Source organism: Vigna unguiculata, chromosome 5, assembly GCF_037176805.1.
Source record: "Vigna unguiculata cultivar grain cowpea cultivar isolate G323 ecotype 2 chromosome 5, ASM3717680v1, whole genome shotgun sequence".
NCBI classification, from domain to species: domain Eukaryota; kingdom Viridiplantae; phylum Streptophyta; class Magnoliopsida; order Fabales; family Fabaceae; genus Vigna; species Vigna unguiculata.
The window spans coordinates 610,729-629,655 of NC_140796.1; the positions used below are offsets into that span (position 1 = coordinate 610,729).

Sequence of the window (18,927 nt, forward strand, 5' to 3'; positions counted from 1 at the left end):
GTAATTGTAGATTTAAATTTCGATTAATATAACACTTATGTTGATATTGAAAATATGATCTGACAACTGAGAAAAAATTAATTAACTATTAAAAGAAATTCAAAACATCTTTTAGATATAGGACTTTTTTGAGATAATTACAAGTAAACTTATCTCAATAAAAACATCCCAACAATTTATTTAAATTTAAAAACAACCTTAAAATCACTATATATATATATATATATTTTCAGAACCAAATAAAAATTATTGAATTGTAGAAGAAAGAGAAACACGTTTGGATGGAAGGTAAAGCTGTCCCTGTTTGTTGTGTGTGTGAGAATGAAGAACGTCACTGTCATTCCAAATTCTCAATCCACATTATGCCTTATCGTAACAATGCAAAGACAAACAACACTTAACGTAACTTTAATTGTTTTTTTTGTATCAATTCATTTTATACCCATTTTTTGCAATTATGTTAAAATACCAACTAGTATAATTTTAAATAATTTATTTGAAAAATTCAATTCCAAAATTTAGAATATTTGTAATTAAATTATTTTTCGTGCAAGATAACAAATTATATTAAATTTTCCAACTACTTTGGTTTAATCATTAAAACGTCTAAATAAAAATAAAAATATTTCAAAATCAATTCAATTTTTTTAGTAAGTACTATGTTATTGGTTTAAGACATTCAAGTCCATACTTGATGGTAGAAAATAAAGTTTGATTAATACGATTTTGGTCTCACTTAAAATTTGGAAATTGGCATTCGCTATGCCGATTTCACTTTTTTTTATATCCATGTAGCAAATAGTATTATTCACTTTCTTACATAATTAGTCTAAATATAGAAATAAATTATGCTATCTTTTGCTTCTATATTTAAAAGTACATAAAAAGTAGAAAGAGGCGATATTTATTTTCTTAATTTTGAAAGCTTATAATGGTATTTTCAATTTCTTGTGTTTTTCTTCTCATGAAAGTAATAATTTTTTATATACATTTGACATTTATTATTTTAATGACTAATATATTTTTAAAATTGAGTTGTCAACCGGTATGTGAGAAAAACATTTTCTTTATACTAAATTTGTCCAACAACTCTCAATTTTACTTTTTCCCCATTTATTGTGATTTAACACTTGATAAGGCAAATATTGACTTAATTGTATTTTAATTTAAAAATATTATTAAAGTTTGATATTTTTTTATTGCGTAAATAATAAATTAAGTATAATAAATATTTGTATATTTTATTTTTAACATAAAAATAAAATTACATAAAAATCTTAATTTTATTCATCTTGTTTAATTGTTGCGATAATGATTAAAGTAATTAAATATATATTTAATTTTTAATAATTATCACATTAAAAAAATAAGACTAATATGTAATTATTTTCAAAAAATTGCCTTTTATCTTTTTTTTAAAATTTAAAATTCTTTAATTAACATTAATTTTTCTTTGATAGATTTACGAAACAATTAATACATATTTAATTATATTAATTATTAGTAGAATTCAAATAAAAGTAATAAAATTAAAATTATTATACTAAAACTATATTATAATAATAATAATATAAATGAATTTTAATTTGCTCATTCATACATTAATGATTTTACTTTAAGTACATTTAATCATGTGTTTAATGTAACAAATAACGCAAACTAATAAAATAAACATATTATACCTCAATAACATTTTGTTCTTGCTTCACAAACTAGCTGTATCTACTTCCGAAGTTGAAAAAAAAAATCGGATTTTTATCAATCAAATATGTTATTGATGATTTCCTAAATAATTTCGACATATCCGATGTTGATGGGACCATTTCAAGAAAGAGAAACAAAGTACTTTCTGATTTACAGTGTTTAAGATAAAATTCCTTTCCTTGTAAAAGAAATGAAAAAAAAAATTAACATTTTAATCTTCTCTTCCATACAATTCTAACAATTTGAGTTCCTCACTCCTCTCCAATGCTCTGCTGAGTTGTTTTCTTCTTTCTACCAAATCCGGTCACTCTTCTTCACAATATGTGAAGAAGTGGCCACTGTTGCTGAATCACTTATTGCCTCTTTTGCTTTTCCTTCAATCATGTCTTTCTCTTCTTGCCTTTCCCATTCCCCATTGACACTCAAGGTACACTTTCTCTTTCGTTTCCTATTGCTGCCATTGATTTGGTTTCTGGTTTTACATGCAATTTTTCTTTCACCTTTTTGCTCATTCGCTACCTTTTTGTTTATCACCTATTTTTTTCCTGGCTTCAGCTCATTTCCCCCATGCCCACTGGATTGGAGTTTGATTCCCTACGTTTGAACTCTAAAGTTTTAAGCTTTTAATGGTTATTGGAATGAAAGTCGCCATTTTGCGTAGATTTGAACCACCCAAGCATTACTAACGAATTGGGCATTTGTGAATTTCTTTGCATGGTTGGTTGTTTGTTTTTCTTTGCATGGTTGGTTGGTTGTTTTGCTTTGCATGGATCTATTCTAGGCTCTTGTTGGTGTAGTAGAATTAAAAAAGGAGTTTGTATTTCTGCAACTGGCTTTTCTGTGTCTTCAAAAACCTCTAAATTGATTCAGTGTTCAAAGAATCCTTGCGTGTTGAACTGTCATTCAAATAATAATCTGCACAACCTGGTTGTTTCCACTCTAAAAAGGGTTTAATATAATTTGTTATTATATATGGATAGCATAAGGTGTATTTTCTGGGCTTAAGAACTAACTATGCTTATAAATAATTGAGATTCTGTCTGTTTCATTTTGGCAGCCTATAAAACCTTGTGGTTCTGTTGTGAAGGGGCAAAGTTTTGCTTTCTCTTTCAGAAGTCATGGGCCTGAGCTTTGTGACAGAGACATTGTGAGGAGTAGAAGGTTGCAGGGAAATTTACCAAGGGTCAACTTAAGTGGAGATTGGAGTTTCATAGGAGGATCCAAAATTGTTATGAAACCAAATGCTACAAGATTGCTTCATTATCCAAAAAGGGGTCAAATGCAAGCTTCATGTAATCCTCTTATACTACAGCTTATCATTTTCAAACTCATTTTGAAAATAACGTGTCTTGTGCTGGACCAAATTTATTTAAGAACCAATTGAAGTCTCTGGTATTTTGGATGTGGTGATACTTTTCTGTGTCTCTGAGCAACTTACAGGTGAAATTGGAGGTTTTGTAATTAGGCCTCTTTGCTCTAAAATTTCTCATTTTGACCACCCTGGAAAATTTCACTGCATTCTGATTTATATAAATATCATTGGCGCAAGCTGTTTCTTCATCATATGTTTTTGATTCTTATTAAAAAAACTGTTGGATTTGTCTTAGCACTAAACTAATATTGTTTATCTCGAAAGAGAGCACACATTAAGGATTTGATTCACAGAATGAATTTACATGGCTAGCTTACCTCTTTTGTCAGTATATCTATAACTTAAATTACCGTATGATATACACGCACATTGAAACTACTGAAAGCTATAAATATCTGTGCATTGTCTGCATGACTTCACCAAGTGTTGTTTTTGGTTCAAGTTTAACTAAGTTACTGGGCTTTATTTTTTGAAATTTTTAGGGACCAGTTATTGATTTTAAGTTGTCCCTTTTGCTTTAGTCTTCCACATTTTCATGTGGCTGCCGATTTCAGCTATCTGTGCTGTTGTGGTTCCTACTTTTTCGTTATTCTCTACCATAATGTAACTTTGAATTTGATAGCCTTGAAGAAAGTCATTTTTTTTGGAAAGAAAACTCTTTAATATTGAATCTGAACAGCTTGTTCTAACATGCTTGACACTGGATTATGTTCTGTGCTTAAAATTTAAATCTTGCTATTAGTTCTGCTCTTGAAGCAGATGTTCAATTTCTTGGAAAGGTATGCTAGGAATCAGGTTTTACTGAAGCTATTGAGCAATATCTGCTCAAAGCTTGTGAGTTTCTTTTGTGTAGTTTGTGTCTTGATTCCACAGGTGATGAGAAATTGGCTTACAAAAGTAGTCTAAATTTCCTACGATCGTTACATTCATTCTGGTCGGGTTTAAAGTTTGGCCTCATACTCACTTTTCTACCTTTACTTTTCAGGCTTCATAGGATCTCAACTTGCTAGCACTGCATTTACGGCTGGAACTGTAGCTGTTCTCCCATTTTACACACTTATGGTTCTAGCTCCAAATTCTGATCTAGTATGTTTCTAACTGCATTGGAGAAAATTTAAGACCCACGATCACCATTCATTGCAACATTTTTGCTTTATTACATGTCTGTTTCGTTAACATGCAAAAATCATTTACACATATATAATCATTTTCTGTAGTAGTAAATAATCCTTGTGTGGAATTTGGATATTCTTCTTTCTGTAAACTTTTATTGGCTTTATGGTTTTGTACTTGACGTCTTTCCTGATTCATCTTGAGTGCAAAAATGCAGACCAAGAAATCTATGGAGAGTAGTCTACCATATGTAGTGCTTGGGATTCTTTATGCATATTTATTGTACCTTTCTTGGACCCCTGAGACATTTCGGTTGATTTTTGCAAGTAAATACTTGCTACCAGAGGTGTGTGTGAATGCATTCAGCAATGAAGTTTTTTCTTCCCAAAAGTTTTGTATCCAACTGATAACTGTGAATACTTGATGCAGCTGCCTGGTATAGCAAGAATGTTCTCCAGTGAGTTGACTTTGGCCTCTGCATGGATTCACCTGTTGGTTGTTGATCTTTTTGCTGCAAGGTCGTGGATTTTATCTTTCTCTTGGTTTCTCATTCTTTGCATATTTATCTGATCCTCTTTCTGGTTATGAATTCAGGCATGTTTTTCAAGATGGATTGAAGAATCAGATTGAAACTCGGCATTCTGTTTCTTTTTGCTTGTTCTTTTGCCCCATTGGGATTCTTACTCATGTCATCACCAAAGCCATCACCAAACCTGCCACAAAAGAGGGTCATGGTGTATAGAGGCACCTGCTTATACCCAAGCAACAAGGATTTCATTTTATTTGAATAAAAGTTTGACGAAGAAATGTCTGAGTTGAACTCACGAATTTTCTAGGTACTTAATATCCGTCACAAGTCGGTCCAAACAAAAGGACCTTGCAATGAGATGCAATTGAAATTTATGGAAAAAATAGGACTAAATAAGGAGTAACTATAATTTTATTACTGAAAATTTGTTATAAGTATGAGTCTAATTTGAAAAGTAAAATTGAGTTTGAATAATGAGTCTAATTTGTTAGGAATTCAAGATGAGTATGAAGTTTTATATTGGTTAAAAAATAGAAAGATGACTAGTATTTAAGTAAGATGACTCAAACTCATTACTTAAAAGTTTTGGGGACGGAAATACTATGGGTCTTTTATATTATATGTGCTTGTTCATAATTTATGGGTATTAAATCTTCCTATATCTTTTTTTGTGAAAAATCTTATAGTGGTATCAAAGTTAGGTTTATCCTTGTGACGGTTCGGACGAGTACATTGTTAAATAGGTGAAAAATTTTACACCTCAAGGATTTTTTGTATCGAAATTTTTTTGTTTCAGTGAAGTGTGTCACGTCCGTTGTAAGGAAGTGTATCTTTTGTGTGGGCATATGATATCATGCTCTCTTATATGTTTTTTTTTTATTATATTGATTGCATAGTTATTAACCTTTATATTTGAATTACATGGTTAGATAAAAAAATTAGATAAATGATATGAAAAAAATAAAAACTATATAGAAACAAAAAATAGATGAAATATGTGTTGTTTTCACTGATAGTTAGGTAAGAACGTTTGTTGAAAAATGAGTCTTCCTGTTCAACAAATCTATATTATGGTTGATTTCAATGGTTTTGGGAGCTGATTCATCTACAGGAGACAGAATCCTTAATGCGCATTTGAAGTTTTTGAAACTTTAACTATTTTATCATTTATTTCCATTTGTAGTATCACCCTTTCCAAACTTGGCACTGGCTTTTATTAATTTTAGAATCACACCACCAACCAAATTAGAAATTACACAAGTACAATTTTACTTGTTTTTACTACTGTTTTTATGATTCGGCTGAACGACACATTATAATTAGAGCTTTATTCTTTCTCATAACTTAAGAAAATCGTTGAACTCAATCTCTGGTCGCTAAAAAAAAATAAATCAACACGAGTCCGTTTATTTAAGGTCAATTTTGTTATGTTTCTAACATTTGATAAACAGAAACATGAAGTGTTAGCATCTGTATCTATATGAAATTCTTAGATGATAATTAATCTATATATTGTTAATCTTTTCTCTCACATTACTTTATGCGTGGGGCATAACACATTTCCAACCGTTAGTTAAAACCGTTGAAGGTTCCAACTATACCACGGCTGTAAAAAGAACCATACAAGCAGAGAAGAACAACTGAAGACACAAAGTCGGTACGTGTTTTAGTCTGTTACCAAAAACTACATCGTAAATTTTCAACAGAGTAGGTGTTAAAGCATACATTACGTTACGTACAACAAATGATTCAGAAGCTAAGTCAACTTGGTTTTCTTGGACTTAGCTTGAGGCTTCTCCGGAATATCATCAGCATCAACATCATCGTCTGAAGAAGCTTCTAATGACTCATCTGGTACATCATGAGGAACATTATGCTTTGTAATGAAATCCTTCAATATGGTCATGCTTTCCTCTTTCAGTGAAACCAATTGCTCTGATAAAGAACCTTTTTTTGGCTCAACAGAATATGATTCCGAGCCAAGACGCAATGTAGCCTTTACCTGGGGCTTAGCATCACAAGATTCCGTCGCCATCTATGTCTGTGGAACATCAAAGAATAAAAGAGAGAGTTAGATAATGATACAGATCATAGACAACAGAACTACAAAGTAGACAAGAAGAACAAACTGGATAAACAAGAGCACACACATTGTAAGCAGTTCAGTTGAGGAAAAGCCTTACATAACTATAAATTTGGATTTAGATTTCTTCTGAAACACAACAATAAGAAAACAAAAATATGAAGCTGAAAACAATTTGAAGCTTGGGAAATCCAAATGATCAAGTTCCATTTGGGGAATTCAGGTAAAAGGAACCATTTACATATTTGAATAGAACTCCAAAAGGCAACTTCAGCTCAACCTACGTTTTTAAGCAAACAAAATTCAAGATTCAGCAGAACTCCGAATATCAAAACTAGCAGAGACCACAGTGAGTATAATAACCCAACACACAGACATTTCGTCAAACAGTATATCTACAAATAAAAATAACACCTTGCAAGTTTTCACATACAGAACCAAGCACAGTGAGTAATTTAGCTGAACAAATAAAAGATGGTACTGTAAATAATATTGAGATTCAAACAAAAGAAAGACTGAATTATAAAGAAAATTGAGAAAATAGGAAGCAAAAGCAAAAGGGATTTTACCTTCGTCAGAGAGTTGGTGGCTGCTCAATGGAACAACAGGAGAATCCCGCAATATTTTGTGGTGCTGAATTTATGTTTGGACCAATGCGTCGTCTCTCGGCCCATTTCAATTGAACTTGGGCTTTGAGCTACACATATGGGTCATAAATTTCTTCTTTTTCGATTTTTTTTTATCATTGTAATGTTGGCCTTTGATATATAAGTCAGATATTATTTTCACTATAACCAGGGAAAAATGAATTGCTACAATACAACTAATAATTTCAAAGTCTTTTTAGTGATAAATAAATAATATTTAAAATTATATTTTCCGTCGTCTATTTTTATTTTCAAATTAATACTTTAATGTTTTATTTCTTTTGTTTGTGTATTTTAGTGAGTTAATTAAAAACATTGAAAACATTTCTCTTAACATTTAAAATAATAAATTCAATTTACTTTTTATTCCATTACACTAGACAAGCGAGACGAAGAAACAGAAAACAGAGTATAAGAGCTTGGTGTTACATTGCTGTGGAGTGGCCCTTATCTTGTTGGCATCAAAGACCGAAGCTTTGAAGAAAAATAAGAGAGGCAATGGCTGTTTGTGTTTCTGGGTCGCACACAATTTTCATGAACCGTTCCAATTTGAAGACTGTTGCGGTTCTGAGCAGAGAGAAGAAGATGGGTGTACAATACGATCTGAAGAAAGGGCAGAGTCGTAATTTCCATGAGCTCCCCTCTGGTCTAAGCATGGAGGTGATAGTGCAAAAGGGTGCAGAAATCAACAAGAATGTTGAATACCCTCCTTTGGTTTTTGTTCATGGAAGCTATCATGCTGCTTGGTGTTGGGCTGAACACTGGTTGCCCTTCTTTTCATCTTCTGGCTACGATTGCTATGCTGTTAGCTTGCTAGGACAGGTACATTCTCAAAAGGGTAACTGACATTTCAAAAAAATCACCAAAATTTTGTTATAAGTATGTCATCTATGTTGGTAGTTTCAGTGTAGAGATGTTGAGATTTTTTTTTTAACTGTAATGGTATTGTTATCTATATGCACTTTCAAATATGTTATCTTTTGGTGGTGTTTCTCCTTGGATAGGGTGAAAGTGATGCACCTGCCGATTCTGTTGCCGGTACACTTCAGGTGTGTACCTCTTCCTTTTCTACTTGAGATTCGTAAATAGAATAAACCACCAATTTAGACTCGTAAATACTACTGTATCATAAGTAGTCTTTGACGTAGTAAAACTATTTGAATAATTTTTCAAGTATTGAATATCTGTCACTTTAGTCCTTCCTTAAGTTGATGAATTTCACTAAACTTAAGTAGTCCTTAAGTGGTTTATACTGCTAGAACTTCTTAAGTAGTTCTTTTATGAGCAAGAATAACACTTATATGAAATTTATTGTTTAAGCTTTGTTTAATGTTTAAGCTTTGTTTATCTATTAACTTTCAAATTTTGTTTGATAATTTGGGCAGATTTAATGGATTATGATCATATAGTCTTATAGTTAGTCATTTATACCATGTTTTGCAGTAGACACACGCAAGAGATGTTGCAGATTTTATCTGTCGAAATATTAGATCACCCCCTGTGTTGGTTGGACATTCATTTGGAGGGCTTATTATTCAATATTATATTTCCAATTTAGGAAGTGACAATCTCAAAGGTGATTTCTCACCCTGGCTTAGTTGTTAATTTCTTGAAAATTGTTAAATTAGATGATATAACATTTGGTCTGCCATCTCTGCCCTTCCGCCATATATATGTGTGTGTATCAAAACTCTCTATTATCTATGATAATTTTTCATTTTTGGCTCATTATGCTAATTCATTTGAGCTTGATCCTGAAAATAGAAGATTTGTTCCCACAGCTTAAAGGAGCTGGCCTTGTTTGCTCTGTACCTCCTTCTGGTAATAGGTAACCAAACTCTCAATTATGTTATTGATATTCTTTAAGAGAGAAAGATGAACCTTTTAACTGTGACTGCACTGGTTGATTCTTCGTCAATTTTACTAGTGGGATAGTCTGGCGATATATCTTATCCAAGCCAATTACTGCCTTCAAGGTATTTGAACTTAATTATCTGAAGAATGTCACTTTTCCCGTTTTTGTCTTCTGATATGCATACACCACCTGACAGGTGACTCGCAGCTTGGCAGCAAAAGCTTTTCAGACCTCTCTTCCCCTTTGTAAGGAGACATTTTTCTCAGCCACTATGGAGGATCATGTTGTTAAAAGGTTTGATGTCCTGGAACCATTCCTCCATGAGTATTTCCATTGCAATTTCAAATGGAAAGGTGATGATGCTCGGTGATATATTCATTTGTTACTACTTAAAAAATTGCGGCAATAATTTAGTGAACAACATGTTCTGTCTTGTACCAAAACATTGGTAGTTCTAGCGGATCTTATTAACAGGGCAGAGGCAGGGGATAAAGCAAGGAATTTCTTCTAAAAAACATGCTTAACACACCTTGGCAAATGGCGATTCACTTCAGTGAACCTCAAAATTATGAACTTATTTGACTTGTTAGTAGGAAAGCATATTGATTTACTGTCATTTCAATTATTTAGAGTAATCTCAAATAAATGTCCACTGGGAAGAATGTTTAAAAATCCTGAATTCATGTCAATTTTTGTAGGAGTTCATTGTATGTTTATAACACCCCATAAACATAAAAATGTTGAACATGAACTTCATTTTTCTGTTAAATATCCTAAGACTTACTCTTTATATATTAATACCATGTTTTGATCCTCGGTCAACTTACTGAATATTTAGTTGTACTGTCCTTACAATTCAACTCAAGTTAAAGGTTAGTTGGTAAGGTTAACACGAGGGGGGTTTAGTTTAATTTTGCAGCTTATTTCCCATTTATTTCTAATGCTTCTGATGTTTAGGCAAGTGGTTGTTGTTATCTAGTCAGCAACTCCGAACTAGCTTGCCACAAAGTGAAATTTTAATCCACACTGCAACCCCAAACCTAGCTCTAAATTTAATCTGATTTATTTTTTATTCATGGCTTTTAGGTATATACACTCTGAGTGATGTGTTTATAATAACGTGGATGTGCTTGAGCCAGTTCCATGCATTTTAATAATAATTACTTCAACTCATGATCAATATATTGCGGAATGCATTCCTGTTATATAGCCTCAATTATTTTTGTTGATTTTTCAAGCTTAAAGTCCTGAAAAGCCTTTTTTCCTTGATATTTCAGATATCAAGAGCTGATGAAAGAAAGTTCGAGGATGCCATTGTTTGATTTAAGAAAGCTGAATGCATCTCTTCCGGTTCCTCCTGTGTCAAACTGCCCTTTTGAAATTCTTGTGTTGGGTGCAAAGGATGACTTCATTGTGGTATTTTTATGTTTAACGTTTAATTTAAGTAACCACGTGCTTCTTCCTCCTCCAACGATACTGTTTAATTCATTGAATTGTCATTGCCCAGTTATCTTTTCTACCAATAATTCCGCAACATTGAGTTATTTTTCTATCAATAATTCCGCAACATTGATTTAACTTTTGATAGTGAATGTTTTTATTCGTTGTTTATATTATAGGATGTAGAGGGACTCGAAGAAACAGCAAAGTTCTATGGTGTGTCACCAGTATGCGTTGAAGCAGTTGCTCATGACATGATGTTGGATGTTGCATGGGAGAGAGGTGCGGAAGTTATTCTTTCATGGCTAAAGGGTTTGGAGAAGTAAGAAGCACGAGATAGTAGAAGAAACCATCTGCTTCATTTTCTCATTTTGCTCGGAGAACATGCAAAGATGTGTCTTGCTTCAGATAATTAGAAATGATGTAATAATGTTGAAAGTGTTATAATCTTCAAGGTAGGTTCTAGAAGAAATGTGATTTGAGTTGTAATACATCGATCCAGATATCCAATATCCATTCATATAAGTATCTGCACTTCAGCATCCTAATGTACTTGAATTTTTAGGATAGATTCTCAGTAACACTCACTATGGTTTCAGACACCAAAAACACTTCACCCTTTCTTTATTTTGATTTCTCTATGCAAATATATTCCATTATAAGAGAACATATTCAAAGCAGTCATATAAAAAGAATACTTGTAGGCGCCTCGTTTATTGATATAAAATGATAAAATACGAATACATGTGGAGATGAAGCTTTTAACGAGCATTATTTATGACACTGGACAACCCACTTTTCTATAATGAACACAAACCAATGACAATGGATAACCCACTTCTCTATGAGGAACTTTTCTCTAAGATTCAATTGTAATTTTTTTTACTCTTGCATGTACACTAAACAAACTAAACTGTTTCTATTCCAGGCAGCACATAATTGCATTATTTCACTCCCTTGTGCCGAAGGTTAAGAAGCCTGAAAAACCTTGCTATTTACCCCTGTTCTGTACAGATGCAATTCAGATGCGCTGGTAACACTAATCTCAGTGTTGGCGGCTGCAAAAAGAACATCACCTTGGGTGACTACGTGCCCTTTGGGTGATCCTGTATTCATATTTCCTTCCCCAACAGTCACCAAAAATATGGAAGGACCTGGAACTGCTGGAAACACCACTCTTTCCCCTTGAGGAAGGATACAACGATCAATCTCAAATTCCTCAAATGGTGGGGTATATTTATTTACATATTGATTAAGAGAAACTCCATGCAAGATCTCAGGAGAACCCTGTAAGAAAATAGAGAAAAAATGGCCTCAAACATAGAAACTCATGTATTCAAGCCACCTATTGAGTGATCATTCCAAACCAACATCCCTCAAAATGCGTTTCAGTCTTCAACTATATATGCATGCCTACTAGTATGCTGCTCATGTTGAGTCAAAACTTCACAAACAATAATCAAAAAAGCAATCCATGAGGCATGGTGAAGGCCAAGGATAAAAGAAACAAAAGAGAAGTAACCAATATGGATCAATCCATAGCCAGGATGAAATTCAAAGAAGACAAAAAACTAAGACGTGCCTGAGCTGAGTGATCAGGTGTATGGCAGAAGAAATACAAGGTTTAACAAGTCATTATTTATTAGAAATCATATCAAAGAATAACCAAAGGGAACAGTAAATTACTTCAAGTAAACTGAATATCTGAACTAAAAGATCTAGCAACAGCTTTGATGCATCATTTACCTGTTTGTAAGTGAGCATAGAACAAAGAGTCTGGACATCTCTGTGTTTGGGAGTTAGGCCAGCTCGCACAACATTGTCAGAAGTTGCCATGCATTCAACGCACTCCCCAGACAAATATGCGTGTGGTTCGTTTGCCCCCAGGAACAAAGCTTCACCGGGATTGAGTTTTACAAGGTTAAGAAAGAAAGCTGCTATGACACCAACATCAGATGGGTATTGCCTTTCCAACCGCAGTACTAGCTGCTCTTTATCTGTCAACTGCCTCACCTGACGAAAGAGCATAGTAATATGGTATTGATTATGTTGGCATCATTTCAACAAAAAAGAAAGAAAAGAACTAAATTATTAGATTAATCATGTAACAAGAAGGTGAAGTCTTGTGAATAGAAAAGCTGTCACAGTACTGTATTTCCAGTACATAATACAGAGAGGATCAGAAATAGAGATAACATGCGGTTTCAGAATAATATTGTATTCATTACTTTTGACCATGAGATTATGTGACCCTTAGAACAGACTTAAATTGCCACATTTCTGACATGTTTACATGGACTATATATTATATCTAAATAACAATAAGGGTATAAAAGGAACAAAACCAGAATGATAGATTAGCGCATGTAACGAACAAACCTCATTCTCCTGAAGCAGACGACTTTTCAATCTGTTTACTGCATCAGTTACTCTCTCTTTACTAGCTGACATGAGATCCGTGAACACTGCCTTCAAAACAGGTTTCACCTTTTCTTCACCATCCTCATCATTAGTTTGTAAGACCAGGTCTGTATTTGTAGCACCAACTAGTTCCACAATTTCAGGAGTAGAATGAAGCACACCCTTGAGCTCCTAAACAGAAACAGGGAGATTGCTCATTTACTAAGAAATCATTAAAGCAAGTTAATGTCCCAGCATCTAGCACAAGTTCTGACCCCTACAAAGACGGAACTTAAGGGAAAAAGTTTAAAGAAAGAACTAGGGAAAATAATCACTGATCAACAAGAACCACTCAAGAAACTTTTTCCCATAAGCAGTAAAATCTTTGAATTATTGCCATGATTAAAAACAGAATCCTACTGGTCTCAAACTACAAAGAAATATTCCTGTACTGAAATTTTTGGTTTTCAACTACAACATTCCTCATGTAAACCAAATGAAAATACCAATAAACGTCAAATCCACCAAGCCAAATCAAATCCCGTGGAAACCTTAAATTACAGTAACATAGCTGCGGTTTGGCAGTCCCACACTAAGATCTATAATAAAACGAAATCAAACTCCCACTATCTGCCCTATAACTATCACTCTCATACTTTATTCATTCAAACGGATATCATTCGATTCTTTTGACATGTTCTCTATTAATTGTGTTGTTGGTTGGCTATCACAGGTTGCATTGCATCAGAAAGAAGCCTGTGAACAAGTGGAAACGTGATTGACATAATAACGAAAGTAAAGTTAGCAGAGAAAGGAACATTCAGTCACATCACAGGGATTGTACCTAACAGGTGGGCAGTTCTTATCCAATCACTAAAAGTCCATGAATACTGAATATTTTTTAACTTTTCAAAAAGTGGTTTTTTACACATCAAACTCTACAGGAAAACATTAAAAAATTCTGATGTATCTACAATCAACAACAATATTTAGAACAGAAAATTCGCGCAGACCCTATCCAGTTTTCTGCCATATAATATAAGGCTCAAACTCAAAAACATCCATTCAAAGTTGAAAAACACAGCACAGACATAAAGTTTTTTTTTTGTTGTCGAACAGTTGATGAAAAATCAAATCCGTTGTTCTCATAATATTCATACCAAGAATATAAAATATAGTAAAAAGGTAATTTTTTCATTTAGTTTCTAATTGTTCCCGTTTTAAATTTCTGGTCCCTCAACAATGTTTGGTTGTAGTTTATACTGTCAGAAAGTTTTATCTGGGGACCTCAGCAAGAGCCAAAACTAGCTCATACGTACGTGTCAGAATTAAACTTTTCTTGCATACAAAGTTTACAAACTAAAACTTAAAAGAGTATTCTCTCGTTAATCCTGTTATAAATGTTCCAACTACTTGATAAAGAGAATTCTAAATGAAAAAGTAAATCATATCTTGAAAATATAAAATTTATTATCATCATGCAAAGGAACTAGGCTTGGTAGAATGGTGGAAGGTTGAAGAGGAAGATTTATAATTATTGAACTTAGCCTGGAGACAATCACAGAGAACAAATGAATAATTTAACATAAGAATAAGAATAAAAATAATCCAAATAATGGAGTGGTACCTTGAGAGTGATGAATCCACAAAGAGCCTCAAAATTAGTTATTGCAAGAGCCATCTCCGGTTTGTGATTCCCATCTTTATACAAATCCGGGTGCAACTTATGCAGAATTCTAGCCAACTCCTTATCAGGGTGAGCCTGAATAGACAAAGCCTTCCCCACAGACAGCACCTAACAAACAGAACGCGCTGAAAAGATTCAATCTTGCGCCAAAACCGAAACACCCACTTACACAACCAGTCACAATTACAAAGGAGGGATCGGTGAGATATACCTTGAACAAGAAAGGGAGATCAGAACCCCATTTGCGAAGAACCTGGTCTCCTAGCACATCAGGGTTGTCGGAAATCCATGACTTAAGGGAGACCCCATTGGAGGCCAAGAAGGAAGGTCCTGAATCGTGGGTCCCAATCCAAAGCTCGGCATAAGGGTCCTCCGCGTGGAATGGGGTGTTGGAATTGAGCGCGTGGAGTCTGGCAACCTCGGAGACGCGACCAGGGAGACCCCAATCGTAGTTTTTGACGGAGCAACGGAGTCTCTGAAGATGACAGGGAGAGTCCTCCATTGTAGCGATGGCAAAGAGAGTCTCAGTGAAGGGAAGAAGAGAATGGGAATTGAGATTGAGGCAGAGACATTGCTGGTATTTGAAGAGTGAGTGAGAGAGAAGATGGCGCAAGCGGAGGAAATGGAAGGTGTGGGATGTGTCCTTTTCTGATGCAAGTTTTCCACTTTCTTTCTTGTCAATTGCTATGATGTGATCTTATCTTCTTCCTCTTCTTCTTGTTCAATGGGTTTCTTTGTGTTTACCTTTTGTTACTTTCTTTCTTTCTTGCTTTCTCAGATGCCTCTAAGAACAAGGAATTTCATACACCACCAACAGACAATTTATGAACCTTCTTATTCTTTCCAATTCTACTACATCACTGATTTTCTCAAATTTTCAATTCACTCCTACTTTTCCTTACCCAAATATTTGTAAGAGAAAAAGTGGAACTAAAGGTCAAAATCAACAACTCAAAAACAGGTAAAAAATCCCTGAGAAATAATGATGGTTTTATAGCATAGAATAACGTCAAAATAGAATGGAATTGTGTGATGAAGAAAAATAATAGGACAAAAGTAATTTTTGTAGATTATTTAATTTAAAATATTTAATTTAATTATTATTTTACTATAATTAATATATATTTTTATTAATACTTTGATTATTTTTGTTTATTATTACTCCTATTCATTTAACGTGGACAAATCATAATGAGTGTACAGACAAATTTGAAGTTTAAGGTGATTTTAAATTGGAAAATTATGTTTTCCACATTTAATTTACTTTACTTATAAAGAATAGCGTTCGCGTTTAATTTACTTTACTTATGAAGAATAACATTCATATGAAATTTTGTTTAGGCATAATTTTTAACTAAGTTTTGTAATGAAAATATCCTCATACAAGATATCATTTTCCTGTGTTAAAATTAAAAAAAAATCATTTAAAAATATATTATTTTTCTATTTATAGAAATTTAATATAATTTTGTTTATTAATATATACATATTTTGATTATTTTTAGAATCATATTTTGAGGATTTTAGAAATCATAACTTTTGGGTATGAGAAAATTAAATTCCTCTTGTACCAAAATAAGCCTACATAAATAAATAAATAAAATACAATTCAATAGTTGACTTTAAACCTTGGATGGGTCTCCAAATTTAGTATTTTCTATTTGTTTTGGTTTTGCCGTAAACTTATATATGTCAAGTTTTTTATTTATTAAATATAACTTTTGATTTATTACTAAATACTCAATCCAATATATTAAATTTTTGTTTCATGATATCAATTTTTTTAACCTTTTTATTTATTTATTCCTACCAAAACCTTTTTTTTTCTCACTCATTCGTTTTCACTTTTTTTCTCACTTTGACCAGTAAGTTATTTTTATATATATTTGTTCACCATTACTTCTTTCCTTCTACAATAATAGTGTTTTTTTAACCATAACTCTCTTATTTAAAAATTTAATTAATACACGTTTAGTCAACTATTACTTTAGGAAAAAACATTACAAACTTTAGAAGTGAAGAAAATTATTATTATTATTATTATTATTATTAATAGATTTCAACTGAAAAAAATACTATACCAAATGTAATTATGAAATAATTAAGATTAATTAATTATGTGTTATAGTAATCGAGTGATGTTGGCCAACCAAAAGAATTGAATAATACAATAAGAACGTTGGAAGTCAACTTACACTATTAATTCTAGATAGATGAAGAAAAAAAAACTGAAAATATAATATAAAGAAAAGTTGTATGACATTTAATTTTTTTAATTAATTAATTTGAAACGAAATAGTTGTTTTCATCGCTATTGTTTATTATATTTATTATTATTATTATTATCACTTTTATTATTACATTAAATTGCATTCTGAAAGGGGAAGTCATAGTCATTAAAAAAAATAAGACATAACATATCAGTTATCAGTTTTGAAATTTAAATAATTTAAGGGAATGAGTGTAATTTTATTTTTACTCTGTAAACAAATAATTATAGCCTTCAATAATGGAGTAAGTGTGTTTTCAAAAAACAATCGAGTATATGAACTGATTATGCAGAGTACATACAAGCTTTATAATTTCTTCATAAAAGGAAAGTTTGAATGAGTCTCAAATGATTTTTTTTTTTTAAATATAGTCCTAATAGTTTCATGTAGGGTGGTAAAGTGGGTTAGTGTGGTCCATTTTGACTCGTCCTGCGTTTTGGTCCACAAATTGTAGGTCGGGTTGGTAGTTCACTTTTTTGGTCTACCCTATCTTGTGGATTAACTCGCATTTGTGATAAACGAAATATTTTTTTTGTTGACTAAAATAAAAACTTTTTTATTTTTTTATAATAATATATTATTTTTTATCGAAATAATTCCAATTAATTTACCTAATTAAAGACAAAAAAAAATAATAACGAAGATCATAACTAAAGTACAATAATAACATATCATCTTACAATATATGTACGTATAAATGTATAAAAAGATATTTCATATTCAAGAACTAAAATCATTATTTTATATACAATGATTATATATAAACATAAACATAATAATAATAATAATAATAATAATAATAACAATAATAATAAAAATAAATGAAACTTAAAGAAACACGAGAAATGATGTGAGAACTAAAAATAATGAGGATATATAATTTTATAAGTGGGTTAGTGGGCTAGTCCGCCCTATCTTTAGCCCGCGCGGGCTGTAGGTCTATACGGACCAACAAATTCAATATCTCAATCTGTCTTGCATTTTTTTGTGCGGGTCTTCTGCACGCCAGCTCATCCCTAATTTTACGTTTTTTCTTTGTCTTCTTTCTTCTTTATTTCACTTATAACAAACAAAGAAAATGTTAGGCGTTAATATTAATCGTCATAATCAAAAGTTAAGACTTAGTATTTTAAGGTGTTAGAAAATAATTCAAAATATATAAAATAAATGAATATATTTTTCAAACGCAGATTTAAGATTAAACTATAAACCACGTATACTTATGAAATAATATTTTCTCTCAACAATACCATGCTGTGTTGGTATATATGAGTTCTCTACCAATCATGCACAATTATCAAATATGTTTAAATATATTTGCATGGAATTTTTAAAACTGAATTAAGTAAGAATCACGTGTGAGAGAAACAAATCCCGCATGTAATACAAATTGTAGTTTTCGTATATTTATATACAAATCTTAAAATTGAATTAAGAATCAATACGTGCTTTTAAGAACCACTAAAGAATAAACTATTTTGAATTAAAGCTTGTTGCCATTAATTTAACTTAACTAATATATAAACTATAATTTAGGAATGCATATATGTAATGATAGAATCTGGCTTTTTCATATTATTTGGTTACAATTTTTTTTTCCATAAAAAATATTACACTGTATATCCTATTTTATAAGAAGTGATATTTTTTTAATATTTACATCAGAACCAAAATTTGTGCTGGTGCGTGAAGAAGGTTTCGTAGGTGAAAGAAAGGTGCATGTTTTTTTTCCGGAGCAAGCAAAGCAAAGCAATGATAAATAACATTTTGAGGAACAAGAAAGAAACACGTACTCACGTTGGTGTTAAAGGCACGTGAAAAAATTCA

At 32.0% G+C, this 18,927-nt stretch overlaps 4 protein-coding genes across 7 annotated transcripts; 2 read left to right on the forward strand and 2 right to left on the reverse strand.

The window, feature by feature from the left end:
• Window positions 1-1,893: 1,893 nt before the first annotated feature.
• Window positions 1,894-5,009, forward strand: LOC114183937 (protein ABA DEFICIENT 4, chloroplastic-like). Its single transcript, XM_028071136.2, has 6 exons — window positions 1,894-2,131; window positions 2,762-2,996; window positions 4,062-4,162; window positions 4,407-4,535; window positions 4,619-4,707; window positions 4,784-5,009. The coding sequence occupies exons 1-6, from the start codon at window positions 2,087-2,089 to the stop codon at window positions 4,929-4,931; spliced, it is 747 nt and encodes a 248-aa protein (XP_027926937.1). The 5' UTR covers window positions 1,894-2,086; the 3' UTR covers window positions 4,932-5,009.
• Window positions 5,010-6,228: 1,219 nt separating this feature from the next.
• LOC114183960 (uncharacterized) lies at window positions 6,229-7,389 on the reverse strand. Of its 3 annotated transcripts, none has more exons than XM_028071170.2 (2): window positions 7,371-7,389; window positions 6,229-6,759 (listed from the first exon to the last, which is right to left on the reverse strand). In XM_028071170.2, the coding sequence occupies exon 2, from the start codon at window positions 6,751-6,753 to the stop codon at window positions 6,475-6,477; it is 279 nt and encodes a 92-aa protein (XP_027926971.1). In that variant the 5' UTR covers window positions 6,754-6,759; window positions 7,371-7,389; the 3' UTR covers window positions 6,229-6,474. The 3 variants fall into 3 exon arrangements, with proteins under 3 accessions (XP_027926971.1, XP_027926972.1, XP_085529065.1); XM_028071171.2 differs by lacking the exon at window positions 7,371-7,389 and adding an exon at window positions 7,043-7,066; XM_085672939.1 differs by lacking the exon at window positions 7,371-7,389 and adding an exon at window positions 6,902-6,925.
• A 429-nt stretch (window positions 7,390-7,818) lies between these two features.
• On the forward strand, window positions 7,819-11,312 carry LOC114185028 (alpha/beta-Hydrolases superfamily protein). Of its 2 annotated transcripts, none has more exons than XM_028072514.2 (8): window positions 7,819-8,270; window positions 8,453-8,497; window positions 8,895-9,024; window positions 9,216-9,276; window positions 9,376-9,424; window positions 9,500-9,597; window positions 10,581-10,719; window positions 10,923-11,312. In XM_028072514.2, the coding sequence occupies exons 1-8, from the start codon at window positions 7,947-7,949 to the stop codon at window positions 11,067-11,069; spliced, it is 993 nt and encodes a 330-aa protein (XP_027928315.1). In that variant the 5' UTR covers window positions 7,819-7,946; the 3' UTR covers window positions 11,070-11,312. The 2 variants fall into 2 exon arrangements, with proteins under 2 accessions (XP_027928315.1, XP_027928314.1); XM_028072513.2 differs by having other exon boundaries at window positions 7,820-8,270; window positions 9,213-9,276.
• A 117-nt stretch (window positions 11,313-11,429) lies between these two features.
• Window positions 11,430-15,748, reverse strand: LOC114185027 (mannose-6-phosphate isomerase 1-like). Its single transcript, XM_028072512.2, has 5 exons — window positions 15,042-15,748; window positions 14,771-14,938; window positions 13,123-13,335; window positions 12,490-12,756; window positions 11,430-12,030 (listed from the first exon to the last, which is right to left on the reverse strand). Exons 1-5 carry the CDS (start codon window positions 15,330-15,332, stop codon window positions 11,713-11,715), a joined length of 1,257 nt encoding a protein of 418 aa, XP_027928313.1. The 5' UTR covers window positions 15,333-15,748; the 3' UTR covers window positions 11,430-11,712.
• Between the last annotated feature and the right edge of the window lie 3,179 nt (window positions 15,749-18,927).

Coding starts and splice junctions, on each gene's coding strand:
- LOC114185028 (XM_028072513.2), top strand. CDS start 7,947: ATGGCTGTTTGTGTTTCTGGGTCGCACACAATTTTCATGAACCGTTCC. Junction 8,498..8,894: donor CTGTTGCCGGTACACTTCAG/GTGTGTACCTCT, acceptor GTTTTGCAGTAG/ACACACGCAAGAGATGTTGC. Junction 9,598..10,580: donor GAGGATCATGTTGTTAAAAG/GTTTGATGTCCT, acceptor TTGATATTTCAG/ATATCAAGAGCTGATGAAAG.
- LOC114185027 (XM_028072512.2), bottom strand. CDS start 15,332: ATGGAGGACTCTCCCTGTCATCTTCAGAGACTCCGTTGCTCCGTCAAA. Junction 12,757..13,122: donor GTCTGCTTCAGGAGAATGAG/GTTTGTTCGTTA, acceptor CTCTTTCGTCAG/GTGAGGCAGTTGACAGATAA. Junction 12,031..12,489: donor CTATGCTCACTTACAAACAG/GTAAATGATGCA, acceptor ATTTTCTTACAG/GGTTCTCCTGAGATCTTGCA.
- LOC114183960 (XM_028071170.2), bottom strand. CDS start 6,753: ATGGCGACGGAATCTTGTGATGCTAAGCCCCAGGTAAAGGCTACATTG.
- LOC114183937 (XM_028071136.2), top strand. CDS start 2,087: ATGTCTTTCTCTTCTTGCCTTTCCCATTCCCCATTGACACTCAAG. Junction 2,997..4,061: donor GGGTCAAATGCAAGCTTCAT/GTAATCCTCTTA, acceptor TTTACTTTTCAG/GCTTCATAGGATCTCAACTT. Junction 4,536..4,618: donor GTAAATACTTGCTACCAGAG/GTGTGTGTGAAT, acceptor TACTTGATGCAG/CTGCCTGGTATAGCAAGAAT.